This window comes from Mesoplodon densirostris, chromosome 4 (assembly GCF_025265405.1).
Source record: "Mesoplodon densirostris isolate mMesDen1 chromosome 4, mMesDen1 primary haplotype, whole genome shotgun sequence".
Taxonomy (NCBI): Eukaryota; Metazoa; Chordata; class Mammalia; order Artiodactyla; family Ziphiidae; genus Mesoplodon; species Mesoplodon densirostris.
The window spans coordinates 146,199,552-146,214,554 of NC_082664.1; the positions used below are offsets into that span (position 1 = coordinate 146,199,552).

At 44.6% G+C, this 15,003-nt stretch overlaps 1 protein-coding gene across 2 annotated transcripts in view; it reads left to right on the forward strand.

The window, feature by feature from the left end:
• The window catches only part of ABHD2 (abhydrolase domain containing 2, acylglycerol lipase), a 102,556-nt gene that overhangs the window by 16,435 nt on the left and 71,118 nt on the right, over positions 1–15,003 (forward strand). For both annotated transcript variants that reach the window (XM_060097356.1, XM_060097355.1), the window contains 2 exons: positions 7,418–7,516; positions 10,309–10,508. In XM_060097356.1, coding sequence (XP_059953339.1) covers positions 10,315–10,508 — 194 coding nt within the window. In that variant the 5' untranslated portion in view covers positions 7,418–7,516; positions 10,309–10,314. The remainder of the gene's footprint in view (positions 1–7,417; positions 7,517–10,308; positions 10,509–15,003) is intronic.

Genomic DNA, 15,003 nt, shown 5'->3' on the forward strand with positions numbered 1-15,003 from the left:
TGAGTGAGTTTGCACAAAAAGGCAATTTCAAGCTCTTAAATTTGAATGCAACTGAGAGTGAGGTTAACCTATATGTATTTAATTATCTGTAAATTCTCTTCTCTTTACCAAACTGTGTGTGACTTAGGACATTCCCTTCACCTCATAGGACCTGATTTGTAAGGGACGTGGGACTAGATCTTGCTTTCAGTCTCCCTGCCACCACCCACATCCCAGGCCCCCAGGGCTGCTCCCTGGTTTGATCTGCTGAAGGAAAGGGTCTGGGTACTTGATGCTTAATGTTCAAAAATTAATTAATTAATCAATGAATCAGTGTCTCTTGGCATCTCTGGAAAACAGGGTTTTGGCCCCGTCGTTGCCAGGGCTCTCCATCATTTGGGGCTTGAGGTAGTGGCGGTGGTGAGAGGGGGAATTTCAAAACCCAGTTACCCTGAAGACTCAGCCAACAGGACTATCCCTGGGAGAAGGACACACAGGACTAGAACAGCCTGGCTGTGCTGAGAGATAGTGCTGTGAGCTGCTGGCAGAGGTGCTCACCCAGGGAATCGAAATCTCACTGTGAGGTCAGAGTGGGGCCCAAAGCGGCCCGGGTTATCAAGGGTACGCAGGTCTGGGTAGACTAGGACATACCTCAGAACCTTCTGGCCGTGCCTCTGACTCTGTCCCAGCCGCGTGGCAGTGAGCACTTAACAAGTGCAGAGAAACAGCTCGGGGGTGGGCGGTGGCCGGGCTTTGTCCTAGCAGTCTGCTCTGGACTAGCAGCACCCTTCTGTGGAGTTACTTTTTTCTGTGTGTGCAATAGCCCTGATTTCTTTAGTTAAATGGCAGATAAAGGGGGGAGAAACTGGCCCTTTTCCTCCCTGCTTTCTCCCCAAAGGTGTCGTGTTGCCTACATTTTGGGTTGACTACTTTTATCTAAGTTGCCACCAAAAAGGCTGACAGATTGGGATGACGTGAGGTTTTTGTCCGCTACACTACTCATAGGGCCTTCTTGAGGAAGGTAGCCTGCCTGAGGCTTACTATGCTGGCGTAGGGTTCTATTTCAGGGCATTGAAGAGGTTTGCTAGGAGAGCTGGGCCAGACACGAGTGGTTTTACCTGCAGGAAGGAGGTGCAGATGAAGGAACGGTCTCTCTGCAGGAAAGGAGGGGTCCCTTGGCAGGAGAGAGGGTGTGTGTATCGGAAGGAGGGGGTCCAGGCTGACCCCTTTCAGCACAGAAACGAGAACACACCTTGGAACTGTTAATGGACCTTGGTGATGAACACTTACTATCCAACAATTTATTAAGTCTAACACGGTTCCACGTTAGAAGAATCAAGAGTGTGTCCTGGGATTAATTTTAAACTTGTTGGAGGAGGCCCAAGCAGTGGATCCACTAGTTATTTCATTGTTGATGAGGCCTCTGTGTCAGCTGGGCAAAAGTATCTTTTGTGGTAATTTCTGTCAGATTAGCATTTACTTAGGCAAAATGGAGGAGAGTTTAATGGTGGGGATGGGATGGCTTATATTTGGAGGATGGACACTTACTGTATGTCAAGGATTGTTTTAAAATACTTTCTGTGTATTAACACCTTCAGTTTGCAGAGGAGGCCCAGAGGAGGTAAGAAACTTGCCCGAAGACAAACACCGGAACTGGCGGGGCCAGGATTTGACACGGGGGTTACCTCACTCCAGGGCCTGAACCTAAACATAAGCCTCTTCAACCTGATTGGAATTGGAAGAGAGAAATCCTTTAGGAGTTTGGTTTGGTTTTCCTTGAGGAGTATTTGCCATGGGACCCACGTATGTATTGAAGTTTGCTTGTCAGGTCCTTTGGGTGGCAAGGGAAAGAGGGCCCTCCCCTCCCAGCCCGTGATGTCTCCGTCTCTGGGCTCCCTCACTTTCCTATAACAGGAGAGGAAAGGATGGTCCTGACAGCTGAATCACAGAGGCAAAGAGGCCAAGGTAGTAAACATTTGTGCACAGAATACAATTTGCCTTGTGTTAACAAGTAGCCTGGGAGTATCTTGTTGTTAGCTGATTATTGGTATGTATTGGTTGGAGTTTGTCTGGATAACTTCCGAAAGCATGTGGCAGAGGGTCTCTTCAGCCTCTGAAGAACAGGGGTGTGGAACAGCTGAGTCATGAGAGGTCATTTGGGCTTATTCTGTCACAGTTCTGGAGGCTAGACGTCTAAAATCAGGGGTCAGCAAGGTTCTCAGTGTCAGCCAGGTTCTTGAGGGCTCTGAGGGAAATCTGTTCCCTGTCTCTCTCCTAGCTTCTAGTGGTTGCTGGCAATCCTTGGTGTTCTTGGTTCAGAGATGCATCACCCCAGTCTCTACTTCCATCTTCATATGGTCTCTCCTCTGTGTTCTGTGTCCAAATTTCTCTTTTCTTACAAGGACACCAGTCATGGGGTTAAGGGCCACTCTAACCAGTATGACCCCATCTTAACTTGATTATATCTGCAAAGACCCTATATCCAAACAAGGTCACGTTCACAGGTCCCTGGTGAACATGGATTTTGGGGGAACAGTATTCACCCCATTATACCAGGTAATGAGTCTTTTGTGTTTGAGGGCTCTGCTTGTTTTTTTCTTCACTGTCAGTTTTAGATTTTCAGTGAACATTAATATTCCAAGGCTGAAATCATCACTCACCCATGGAGGTGGAATGAATATGATGGAATTATTGGCATAAATGGCACAGCTGAAAATATAGAACTGTTTAACTTATTTGAAGGAAGAACAAAGGCCCTGAGGGTTGTTAGTTCTTATGAGTTTTACTGTTTAATGGTCCATGAAGTAGTCTGGAAAACAGGGCTATCTTCTGTTACAGAGCACAGAGAGAGTGTTTCCTGTGCTCTTTAGCCAAGGACTGCAATTCTATCCCTAGAATCTCAGAAATTTTGAGCTGAGAGAGACCTTTGGCAACAACATTGACTTCTAATCTAATCCTCTCATTTTACAAATGAGTTCTTTAAGGCCCAGAAAGGTTAAGGGACTTGTTCAAGGTCACCAACTGAGAAGGGGCAGAGCAGGCACGAGGACCCAGGTCTCAGAACCCCCAGACTGGGCGTCTCTCACTGAATCTGTGCCTCCATCTTAAAATACCGCCCTTAGTCATGGGGGAACAGTGAGAAGCCCAGGCCCTTGCAGTGGCGGAGATGCCAGTGGAGCCTGTCTTAGAGACTGAGGGCAATACCGAAAGTTCCTTTACTGCTGGGCCTTTGACAGCACCTTGGATTTCTTCGTTAATGTGGAGAAGACAAATGGAATTTTAACTATCATTTACAGCACCTAAATCTCACTCATAAGGAGACTGCGGTGGGAGCAGGGAAGGGTGGAGGAAGTGCTGATCGGGTGCGTGTGAGCTGTGGGTGGGGAGATGTCTCCTTTCCATCTTCCGCATACCTGGCCCTAAGCTGCCTAAAGTGCACTTTAACTGGATTTCACCTGCCCAGAAAGGGAGAAGGAGCACACAAAATAGCGCAATAGAAGCTAAGTTTGTTATGTCTGGAACAAGTGTAGAATATAAATTTTTAGTGGCAGGTCAAACTTAGAAAGAAAGAAGACCATAAAATAAAATGCAGCAAGATAAGTTAAAATGAATATCAAGAGTTTTATTCTACAATTGCCAATTAATTCCTTGTTTAATGTATATCGTGCACACACACACACCACAAAATCTCTCTCACACAGACTTACACACACTTCTTCTAAATCTATACTTCACTAAGGTGCAGTTCTAGTTCTAGCTGCTCCTTAAGTCCTTTCCCCACTTATTTTTTTCCTGGACTACTTATTCTTGTCCCCAAGTTTCTAAAGTATATGTAGCCCTAACATAAACTTCTTTTCTTTTTCTCCCCAGTTAAAATGATAATTCGACTTAACTGTGGTTCTACACAATGCTTAGTACAGAGCCAGGCACACAGTAGGTCATCAAGTCCTTAAGCCCACTGAAGTTCAAGGAAGGTGGCCCTAGCAACATGCGGTAGAACCGCCTTGCTCCTCAGGACTTCAGCTCAAGGCTCTGTATCTGGACCGTAATAATTAGAAACCTCTCATAGGATTGCCTTCACCGAATCAAATTCAATTTTAAACCCTTGGCATTTCAAGCGTTGAGGAAATTAATTCTCTACTGCATTTGCTATTAAAAAAAAGTTGTAGGAGGACATTACCTATCACATCACTCAAGGTCCTCTTATGTAAAGTCCCGCAGAATTTTTTTTTAATAAATCTGTGCCAGAAGAACCCTGTTTTCTTTGAGTATCTGTCGTGTTCTCTGGAGGTAAGAAGAGTGTACTACGGATTAGCTCTGCATTTTGGAGAAACCATAGGTCTGACTAGGTTTCCCTTTTCCCCCTGGCAGTCAGAAAGCTCAGACACATTCTAGGCTTAGTCATATGCTTAGTTGTATATCATATATATATATAAATTTATTTTATTTATTTATTTGGGGCTGCATTGGGTCTTCATTGCTGCGCAGCAGCAGGGGCTACTCTTCCTTGCGGTGCAGTGGCTTCTCTTGTTGTGGAGCACCGGCTCTAGGCGTGCGGGCTCAGTAGTTGTGGCACACGGGCTTAGTTGCTCCACGGCATGTGGGGTCTTTCCGGACCAGGGCTCGAACCCGTGTCCCCTGCATTGGCAGGCAGATTCTTAACCATTGCACCACCAGGGAAGTCCCTAGTTATATATTTTGACCTAGGTATTTTCCTTGTTCAGAGTCTCTTAATTTCTTTTTAGATTTTGTTAGTTGCTATTTTAAAGCTTTTTTTTGGTAATAAAAAAAATTTGTAGTCATTATGAATTTTGGAAAAGAAAAAGAAAAATTGCCTGTGCTCTAATAATAACCCAACCAGTGTAGCATCCATAAAGATTTGGGGAGATAGTACTTCCTCCTCTGTCATTAGAAATTACAGACTACAAGAGTCTAGAAATAACAGTGGTTTAAACATGCAAGGGTTTATTCTCTCACATAAGAGAAATCCTGAGGTAGGCAGTCTGGGTCTGACATGGTGGCTCCATGGAATCATCAGGGACCCCAGGTCTCTGTCTTTCTCCTCTGCTGTCCTCTCCATGTGGCTCCTAGAGTGACCTCAAGGTCACTTCACGGCCCAAGATAGCTGTTGGAGTTGCAGCCCTGTCGTCTGCATTCCAAGGAGGCAGGGAGGGAAAAGGGCAGAAGAAGAGTTAACTCCCTGCCTTTTAAGGAGTCTCCCCAGAAAGCAGAGCAGCCCCGCCAGAACTGGCCAGCATTTAGTCACGTGGACTCGCCTACCTGCCATGGAGCCTGGGATCTGTAGTTAGTTTTTTCTAGCTAGGCGCATTTTCCAGGTTTGTGTTGAAAGAAGGGAGGAGAGACTTCTTACCGGGAAGCAATCAGCAGTCAGCCACATTTCTGAATCTTTCTCTGTGTAAGTCTATTAAGCATTCTTTTTTTTCTTTGTGGGGCATGTGGGATCTTAGTTCCCCAACCAGGGATTGAACCCGCGCCCCCTGCAGTGGAAGCACGGAATCTTAACCCCTGGACCACCAGGGAAGTCCCCTATTCAGCATTCTCTTGAAGCTATCTCAAATAGTTTGTGGAAAAGAGTGAAGGTGTAAATAAACATCAGTGTAAATATCAATAAATAAAACATACTACATCTTGTTATTTGCTACTCTGCCTTCCCATAATTGTTTTTTATTAATTTAACATTTATACATATACTGATAGTGTTATGTTTTGAATATTCAATCAATATAGACTTATCCAGGGCTAGTAAGGACCTTAGATTTCTGCAAGGGTTGCACATTCAGTTGCCTTCAGGGACCATTCAGGTACCAGCAATGATTAAGTAGGCCAGAGGTCATTGTTGAGGACCATGATAGGGAGTGGTGGGAACTGTGGCAACCAGGAGGGAGCATGGCCTGTCTAGAGGGGGCAGCCCCGCCCAGCTCCATTCATTGCTGCCATGTGAGAATGCTGGATCAGTGTTGCCAAATCTTCAGATTTTTTTCTCAAGAGAAACCAGAGATCCAGGTTTTTATCTGAAATCTCCTGGTGTTTATAACTTAGCAGCTAATAAATTCATTTTTTTAAAATGCCAGTTAAATGCACTGCCATCCCATGGGTTGCCAGTTTAAGGTCTCTGATCTGGCACATCCCTTGTTTTTTAGTTGGCAGCCGAGCCCTGGAAAGGTCAAGTAGCTTGTGATGTGGCTGGAGACATTGCTCTTTAGTCCCCTTACCAAAAAAGCCTGGTCCTCTGTGGCTAATTTGTCTCAGAATGTGAAGAAATAATAAAAATTTGAAGTTGAACAAGGCTACTCTGAAGGTTAATTGAATCTCCCCTTCAACTGGCTTTCATTTTCTTTTTAAATCATATTGGTGTGATGGAATCAGAGAAAACTGGGCTTGAATACCAGCTCTACTATTTTACAGCCCCATGAACTTGAGCAAGCTTTTGGTGTCTCATTTGTGTTTTCAGGTACTATCCACTTTCTTTCTTGTTTCTCTCTTTCTTTACTTTTCCTGCTTTCACACAGCATAGTGGTTAAAAGCACGCTCTTTGGAGCCTGGTATGAATCTTGTTTTCTCTGCCTACTAGCTGTGTGACCTTGAGCAAGTTACTCAAGTTTTCTATGCCTCAGTTTCATCGTCTGTAAAATGGGGATAATAATAGTACCTACCTCAGACGTACAATTAATAGCGTTAGGATGGGTAAAGTATGAAGAGCAGAGCTTGGCACATACATAGCGCTATATAAACACTGGCTGTCCCTCCCCCACCCCTTTCTCTCTTGTGTTTCCTCTGCTGCTTTCGAAGCCACAGATCTTTAGCCCAGTGGGCCTGGCTCTGGTTCCCCATCTCACGGTGAGCACTTTTAGCTCCGGATGGCCCTGAGTAGCCAGCCTCCAGCCCCCAGTATGGACCAGATCTGGCAGGTGTTACGGCTCCCCACTTATTACTTTCAGTTCTGTTCTCTTTCTGGAACTGTGTTTTTGAGCCCATCTGTGCCCTTTTACTTTTCTCAGCTCATATTTTTCCTGTCGTTGCTGTATACCTGGGAGAGATGGAACAAGTCAACTGCCTGCTGTCTTGAACTAGACCTGGCTAAGTTATTTCATTGGTCACACAGAGATGGTACCTGTCAGGTGTTTCTGAAGATTATGTTACAAGTTAAAGGACAAAAACAGTGTGAGTTTGCATTAGCCAGAGTTTTGAACGCAGCAAATAACTCGTCCTGGAAACCACAGAGAGCCCATCAGTCTGTGGATTCACAGAGGCTTCACCAGCAGGTCTGTCCAAACAGCCAAGAGTGCATCACGTGTTAATTAAAGAAATTGTCTTTTTCCCTAAAGACTTTAAATGCAGAAAAACTTAGACTATGCTTATATTTCAGTTAAATTGCTTCTTTCTCAGCCTTTAATAGATCACCATCCAATCTTTTCAGCTTTTAGGTTAAATCGAATGAGATCTGACCTGACCGGCCCAGCTGTGCAGCTTTTTAAGAACAGTTCATATTCGCAGTAGAGAGGAACAGGTGACGTAGGTACGTATTGGCGAGACTCTTATTTTTGCTTCTTCTCTCCACCTTCCCTGACATTAGTAAGTAGTGAGTGGAAGTGGGGACAGAGGGACTTCTTGTACATTTTTAATTCAATAAGTCTGCTCTAGACCAGCCAGGAAACTGGTCAAGCCATCCAATGCATTCCTCTCCTCTCTTTGCAACCAAGGGGACAAGAAGGATATCTGTTTCAGTTCCATATCACCAGCATCATGTCAGAGAAACTGGAATTCCTGCTAGGTTTTGGTTTTGGCCCTTCACTAACTACACTTTAAAAATCCCTATATGGGCCTCCCTGGTGGCGCAGTGGTTGAGAGTCCGCCTGCCGATGCAGGGGATACGGGTTCGTGCCCCGGTCTGGGAGGATCCCATATGTCACGGAGCGGCTGGGCCCGTGAGCCATGGCCGCTGAGCCTGCGCATCCGGAGCCTGTGCTCCGCAACGGGAGAGGCCACAACAGTGAGAGGCCCACATACCGCAAAAAGAAAAAAAAAAAAATAATAAATAAATAAATAAAATAAAATAAAAATAAAAATCCCTATTAAAATTAACACAACATTGTAAATCAACTATATTTCAATAAAATGAATTTTTTAAAAAATCCCTATTAACAAGCTGTGTCTTCTTGGATGTTTGTTTCTCGTCGGTTTGACTGGTATAGGTGGCAGGGCTTTGGAGGGATGAGGGACAGGGACCACAGGTGCAACCCCTGGAGCATCTTTGAGTGCGGTGCTGTGTACTTTTTAGGTCACAGGCCCCTTGAAGAATCTGATCAAATCTGCAGACCCTCTTCCCAGAAAACTTTCAGACACACACACTTTCATGTATAATTTCAGGGAGTTCCTGGACCTTAGAATTCCATAGGGGACCTACAGACCCCAAGTTAAAAGAATCCTTGTTTTAAGGGTTTGAGGAACAGCCTTTGGGGGACATGGCCCTAGGAGTGAGGTGACATGTCCCCAGAGATTAAGTTTTAAGGAAACTGTCAGCTCATAAAAGGTCAAAGGTTGATGCAGCTGAAAAGTATATTCTGAGGTCCAGCCTTGATTCTGAATCATGCCAGATAAATTTTAAAAAATTATTTTCTTGCCCTGATGGTGAGTTAAGGAGCTGGGATCTTTTTTTTTTTTTTAATTGGGGTATAGTTGATTTACAATGTTGCATTAGTTTCAGGTGTACAGCAAAGTGATTCAGTTACGCATATACATATATTCATTCTCTTTTAGATTCTTTTCTCATATAGTTTATCACAGAATACTGACTAGAGGTCCCTGTGCTGTACAGTAGGTCCTTGCTGGTTATCTGTGTTATATATAGTGGTGTGTGTGTGTTCATCCCAAGCTTTTGATTTATTCCCCCCACCCCACCCCCGCACTTTTCCCCTTTGGTAACCATCGTTTGTTCTCAATATCTGTAAGTCTGTTTCTGTTTTGTAAATAAGTTCATTTGTTTCTTTTTTTTAATTAGATTCCACATATGAGTGATGTCATATGATAACTTGTGGGATGTTTGATTGCCTTTCCTCACTGAGTTGGAACCCCTGCCAGAGATCGTCTACAGTGTGTTTGCGTTCTGTATTTGCCAAAATCACCTCGATTTTAGAAAAGGGCTTCTGAGACCTCTCTGGCCTGGCTGTAGGTCTCAAATGAGTTCATTCGGTTATGCCCCAAACACGTTTTTGAGAGATTGTTTTGTCCTGCATCTTCTGTCTGCACCGTTGCCCACCAGAGTTCTCATGCTGTTTTTAGCAGAGGCTACTTGAAACCATTCCAGGGGAGGCTGTTGCCATAGCTACCTTGGCTGCCAGAGTTACCATTTTCTCCTTTTTGTTAGCTTGTGGTTTCCCTGATTTTTAAGGTAACAGCTGATGTTCTGTTTTCCTGCCTTGCAGCAAGGAAAAGGATGGAGTTTTGTTGCTGTTGATGTTTGGTTTTTTATGTTTGGAGTGGTGTGTGTGTGTGTGTGTGTTCTGTGTACAAAATAAAGCTACCTGAGAAGATGAAAAGCCAGATATGCATGTACATTTTCCGTACTCCGGTTTTTAATTTTGGTCTAGCAGTTGAATTTGGTCCACTTTTAGCCCAATTTTGGACTAACGGCTATAGTCAGTTGCCTTCGGTCGGGAAAAATGTGGCCAAGTTCCATTTCACACTGCCTACAACTCCCAGGAGCAAGAACCACTGTGACCTGGGCTGAGCCTGAACTTGGCTCCAGCACCAGGGCTACCTCCAAAGGAGCAGGTGGCTGAATCAGGCCCTTCCTGCTCTGAAAACAGAGGTGAGGCCAGCAGGCAATACAGCCTCACCTGGTGGCAACAGCAGTCCCATCTCACGTCTCTGTCCGAGACTGTAAACACAGCACCTCATGTGCAGCTGGTGCTCCAGGCGCAGGTTAAGTCTGCAGAGAGATTCAAGGTTGCCTGGTAACAGAAATCAAAGCTCGCCTCCTGGTCCCCCTTGTACTTCTCCGACTGGACTCCTTTCTCCTGCTCTCAACAGGACGCTATTCTCAGCATTTTCCAATTCACTCATCTTAGAAATAAATGTTCATTAGATTAAAAGAAACACCACCCAGCCCAGTTTATTAGTGCTCAGGACTGTTCATGATCTGGGCTGTTGCCAGTCTGTTGGTACTTGTAAGGCACCGATGGGAATCGGCCAGGGTGGGTTCTGCGGACACATCTGGATCGTGACAGGTGATCGCTGGCTTTGTCTCTGTGTGGTGGGCTCCTCCCCTCCCCACGTGCTTCTAAACCTGCCTGTACCCCTGCTCCCCAGATCAAGATGAATGCCATGCTGGAGACCCCCGAGCTCCCGGCCGTGTTTGACGGGGTGAAGCTGGCTGCAGTGGCTGCTGTGCTGTATGTGATCGTCCGGTGTTTGAACCTGAAGAGCCCCACGGCCCCACCTGAACTCTACTTCCAGGACTCGGGGCTCTCATGCTTCCTGCTCAAGTCCTGTCCTCTTCTGACCAAAGAGTGAGTAGACCTCAAACCCACCTGTACACCTGCCTGCTGATCTGTCTTTGCAGTGTTCAAAGAAGAACGTTCTCAGAACGTGTCCTCAAGGCATCCATGTAAACTAGTATCACTGGTGTTAAAGTAGCCACCGTCTCAATAGGAGCCTGGCGTTTGAATCCTAGAGGGTAGGAGACAGCCTCAGATCTTTGTTGCCTGGAAACATCCCTTCCTCCACGATGTGGTGTCATCATCCATGACAAGGACTTTGCAGAAAACAGTTGTCATTTTTAGGTAGATACAGAAAGCTTAGACAATATTCTAGCCCTTTATCAAATGCTCTGTTGCCAGTTCTAAGACAGAGAGATCGTCCTGACCCAAAATAATTAATGAGCAAAAAAAGCACAGGCTCATTCATTGGGTACTGTCCCTCTGCCTTATTGAAAAATATACTGAGCATTAACTAAGAGAATCCACTTAAAGAGAGGGTTTTCATTGCAAGTGAACAATATTTCCCTGCAGAAGCCCCAGGTCTGTGTTTTGGGGGTGGCAGGGGTGAGCACTGCTTCTGATAGAGGAAACCGTAGTTGTAAAACAAAGGATATCTGCATTCCACATCACAGGTGCTATTTTCAGGAGATGCCTCATGAAGTCTTCCCCTGTTGATGTCTTCTGAATAACTCCGTCTTCCTGCAGCACTTGGGACAAGCCTCTCACATGAAGCAGTCCTTGCTCTCTGGGGTCTTAGTTCCTTTCTCCTTCCTCATCATTGCTGCTTCACCTTGTTTGTGCCTCTTCAAGCTTAGTCCATTCTGCCAGTTGTGCCTTTCCAGATGGATGCTGCTTGGAGAGCTGTCTTATCCCAGCCGTGTCCCCGGAGCGCCTAACAAAGTTTCTAATACTCAGTGGACAGTAGCAGAAGCTCTTCCCTCTATCCCGGTATAACCTCTCACCACTTCTGTTGGGTGAATGATTCCCTTCTAAGAGCAGATGGGCAGCAGAGACACCTGAGAGTTTGGGCTCTTGCTTTGTCCTCTTTGGTTATCTAGTTCATTTTCATGTGCTGTTACCCATGGGTGAGCTGTGGGCTGCAGGTGTTTTGGGTGTTTGTGTACAGTTTGCTCGTAGTTGTAACAATAATGCCATGACTCCAAAAAGTTGCTATCAAGTCGAGAGAGACTTATAACTCCGTCATATTGCCTAACACCTGTGGACTGCCATGTACCATATAAATGTCATCATAGTAAATTTGGACCCGCCCCTGCTGAAGGGACTTTACATTACAGTAGGCTCCACAACCATTATCAAGGACGTGGTGTTCTTAGCAAGCAGTGTTTGCATTGAAAACGCTCCTCTCTGAGGAGCGTGCACAGAATCGGTATGTTTTCAAAATTGTCCAGCATTTTTCTTCCATACTTAATTTAGATAATTCACTCATCTGGCAAGGAACATTTGCACCCGATTTCAGATTGAGTGGGACCCAGTTAGACCCAGTTCCCAGGTCTTCTCTTTGTAGAGAGCTTTTGAAAACCAAGATATTAAAAGCCCTACAAGATTATAGGCAGATGAGTACATGTTTCCACCCAGCATTGGTTCCTAAGTAATTAGAGGAAGCCCTGGGAAAGTTGCTCCTGTCCAGGCTCTGGATAAACATCACATAAGGTTTGATTCCACACTAATTGTTAAAAGTGTTTAAAAAAAAAAAAAGTTGATTTTGGCAGGGGTTTTTTTTAACCTCTTTTCTTGTTTTTCTTTGAAAAATACCCCAGAGACATAAGTCCAACAGTTTTTCTTTGCTTTTTCCCCTTCCTGGCACTCTTTCTCGATGAGCCTATGGAACTGTCCTGGCGCTACGTGACCTCTATTGCGATTGCCCCCACCCTCCCTCCTGGGATGGAAGTGCATCCCTGGTCACAGTCTCCTTGGACCTCGTGGCTCTGGCCACCCTCTCCCACCACCCACCTCATTAACCAGTTGCCACGCTCCTTCCTGGTGAAACCCAAATCAGGGAGAGGTGGAGGTCAGCCTAGGTTAAAGGCAGAGCTGATGCATGTTTAGGACTTAACTATGGTTTGAAGGTGGCTGTGAGAGGACAATTCCCCAGAAACTATGTACTTCCAAGACCTGTCCTGTTGAGCACAGGACCAGCCCTCCTAAAACACGTTGGAACATTACTTAAAACAGCTAAATGCCAAACACCCACATTCTCTGACTTGATCGTGACAAATGATTATTAAAGGGCAAAAGGATTCACTTTTCCCCTCCATCTTTTAACTAGGTTCTTATTTTTTATTTATACTCTTAATTTTGGGAAAAACTATATCCTGTGTTCACGTAGCACATCACCAAATGTCTTCCCGTTACTCTCTCATCCACATTACTGCATTTAAAATTTTGAGTATCTCTCATAGGCATTATGCCATTTAATCCTCTTAACAACTTTGAGGTTGGATTCATTTTTCCTCTCATTTTAAGGATGGGGAAATGAGGAGTAGCAGAGGTGGCGACTGGACCCAAGTCTGTGACCCCAGAGCTGGCTTCCTTCCTATCCACAGGGAGGGGGACAGAGACCTTTCTCAGGGTACAGGTGAGAGAGAGGAAGCCGAGAGCAGTGAGGGGCCAGCCCACGACAAGAGTCTCTAGCAGGACTGGCCCCAGAGTGGCCTTCCGATTCCTGCATGACCCTCTTTCTATTTTAATCACTGTCAGAAGCCAGTGGCCTTGATGTTCTTTCTCTGTGTGGCGTGTTTGTAACAGCCTTCCATATATTTGAAGCTGAGGGCAGGAAACATATCTGTTATGGGTAAAAATGCTTCTCCTGGGACTTTGAAGATTTTTTTCCCAGAGGAAGCCTGTCTGCAGCCTTCACAAACAATCATCTAGGCTAGAAATGTCAGTTAATTGATTTACAACAAGCTAATGGTGTTAATCAGTAACCCCGACTGAAAGTGGCCAGTTATTATGACTTATGTCCGGAATCAGGATATAGTCTCTTGCTGTTCTGGTGTAGAAAAAAAAGTCGGTGAAAGGTGAACATCGAAAACCTGTTAGGAGAATAGGGATTTTTTTCCCTCCTTTCAGCACTGAAGCTTTTAAATCTGTTTTGAGATCACCTATCTGAAGATACATTAGAAGTGAACCTTTTAATGTCTGGAAGAAAACTTTTCTAAGATGGGATGATATGTCTCTTGTTCACTTAGCAACAGATTAATATTTACCTAGCAATTCCTTTTTTTTGTTCTCAAGAAGTGTTTGCTTTCAGTGAAACAAGCAAACTAAAAGCTCAAATCAGTATTATGAGAAAATGTAGATGATGATACAGATCTCTGTTTTTCCCGAATAAAAAATTTAATGCATATTCATTTTTTTAAATGGAGAATAAAGTGAGACATACAAAAATCATCTGTAAGTCTCCTCCTCAGAGATTCATATCATTACTACTTTGGTCATCACCCCTGTGGGGTTTTTTCTGCTGCAGATACTCTCCCCCAACAAAATTAGGGGCATATATAGCATTTGGTAACCTGCTTTAACACTTTGTGTTCCCTGGGAACTTCCCTGGTGGTCCAGTGATTAAGAGTCTGCACTTCCAATGCAGTGGGTGCAGGTTCAATCCCCTGTGGGGGAACTGAGATCCCACATGCCTTGCGGCGCAATCAAAAAATTAAAACAAAACAAAACACTTGGCATACCATGGACATTTATCCACGCTGCTACATATGTTCTAATATTTGATTTTTAACAGCTTCAGAATTATGTCAACCGTTCAGATTTCCTAATGGCCGCTGGCAGCAGTGGTGTAGAGATAAAGGCTTGATTTGAAATGTAGATTAGGATACAAACTGAGATCTTCTTCTAAACTAGCTGCAGAACCCTGGACCAAGTGACAGGCCCTCTGATCCTTGGTTTCCTTGTGTATAAAATGAAACAGTCTTACAAAGCTACTTCTCATCATGAAGCTATGATAAGAAAGTACTACCCAAGACAGCATCAATATTCTTTTTATTTATACATGCGGCAGACACCACATAGACTTCTAATACCCCAGCTGTTTGTTGGGGGTGAATGACTCAGTGACTAGAAGTCACAGAGCCATGAAGAGGGGAACATTCTAGAGCTGTGCTTTACATATATCTCTAGTTTTAAGCCATGAAGAAAAGGTTGAGTGTTTCTGATGGTAATTCTTTAACTGTAATGCATGAAAAAAGCAGGGCTGATTGACCCCATTATTCTGGCTATGTATACTACCTCCTTTCCCATTGTAACTCACATTGAACCATCCCAGTGTGGCTTGGGAAATGGGTTGTGCTATGGACTGAATTGTGTCCCTCCCCAAATTCATACGTTGAGGCCCTGACTCCTGATGTGATGATATTTGGAGATGGACCTCTAAGAGATAATATGGGTTAAATGAGGTCATATGGGTGGGGCCTTCATGATAGGATTAGTGCCCTTGTAAGAAAAGGAAGCGATACCAATGCTCTGTCTCTACCATATAAGGACACAGCAAGAATGT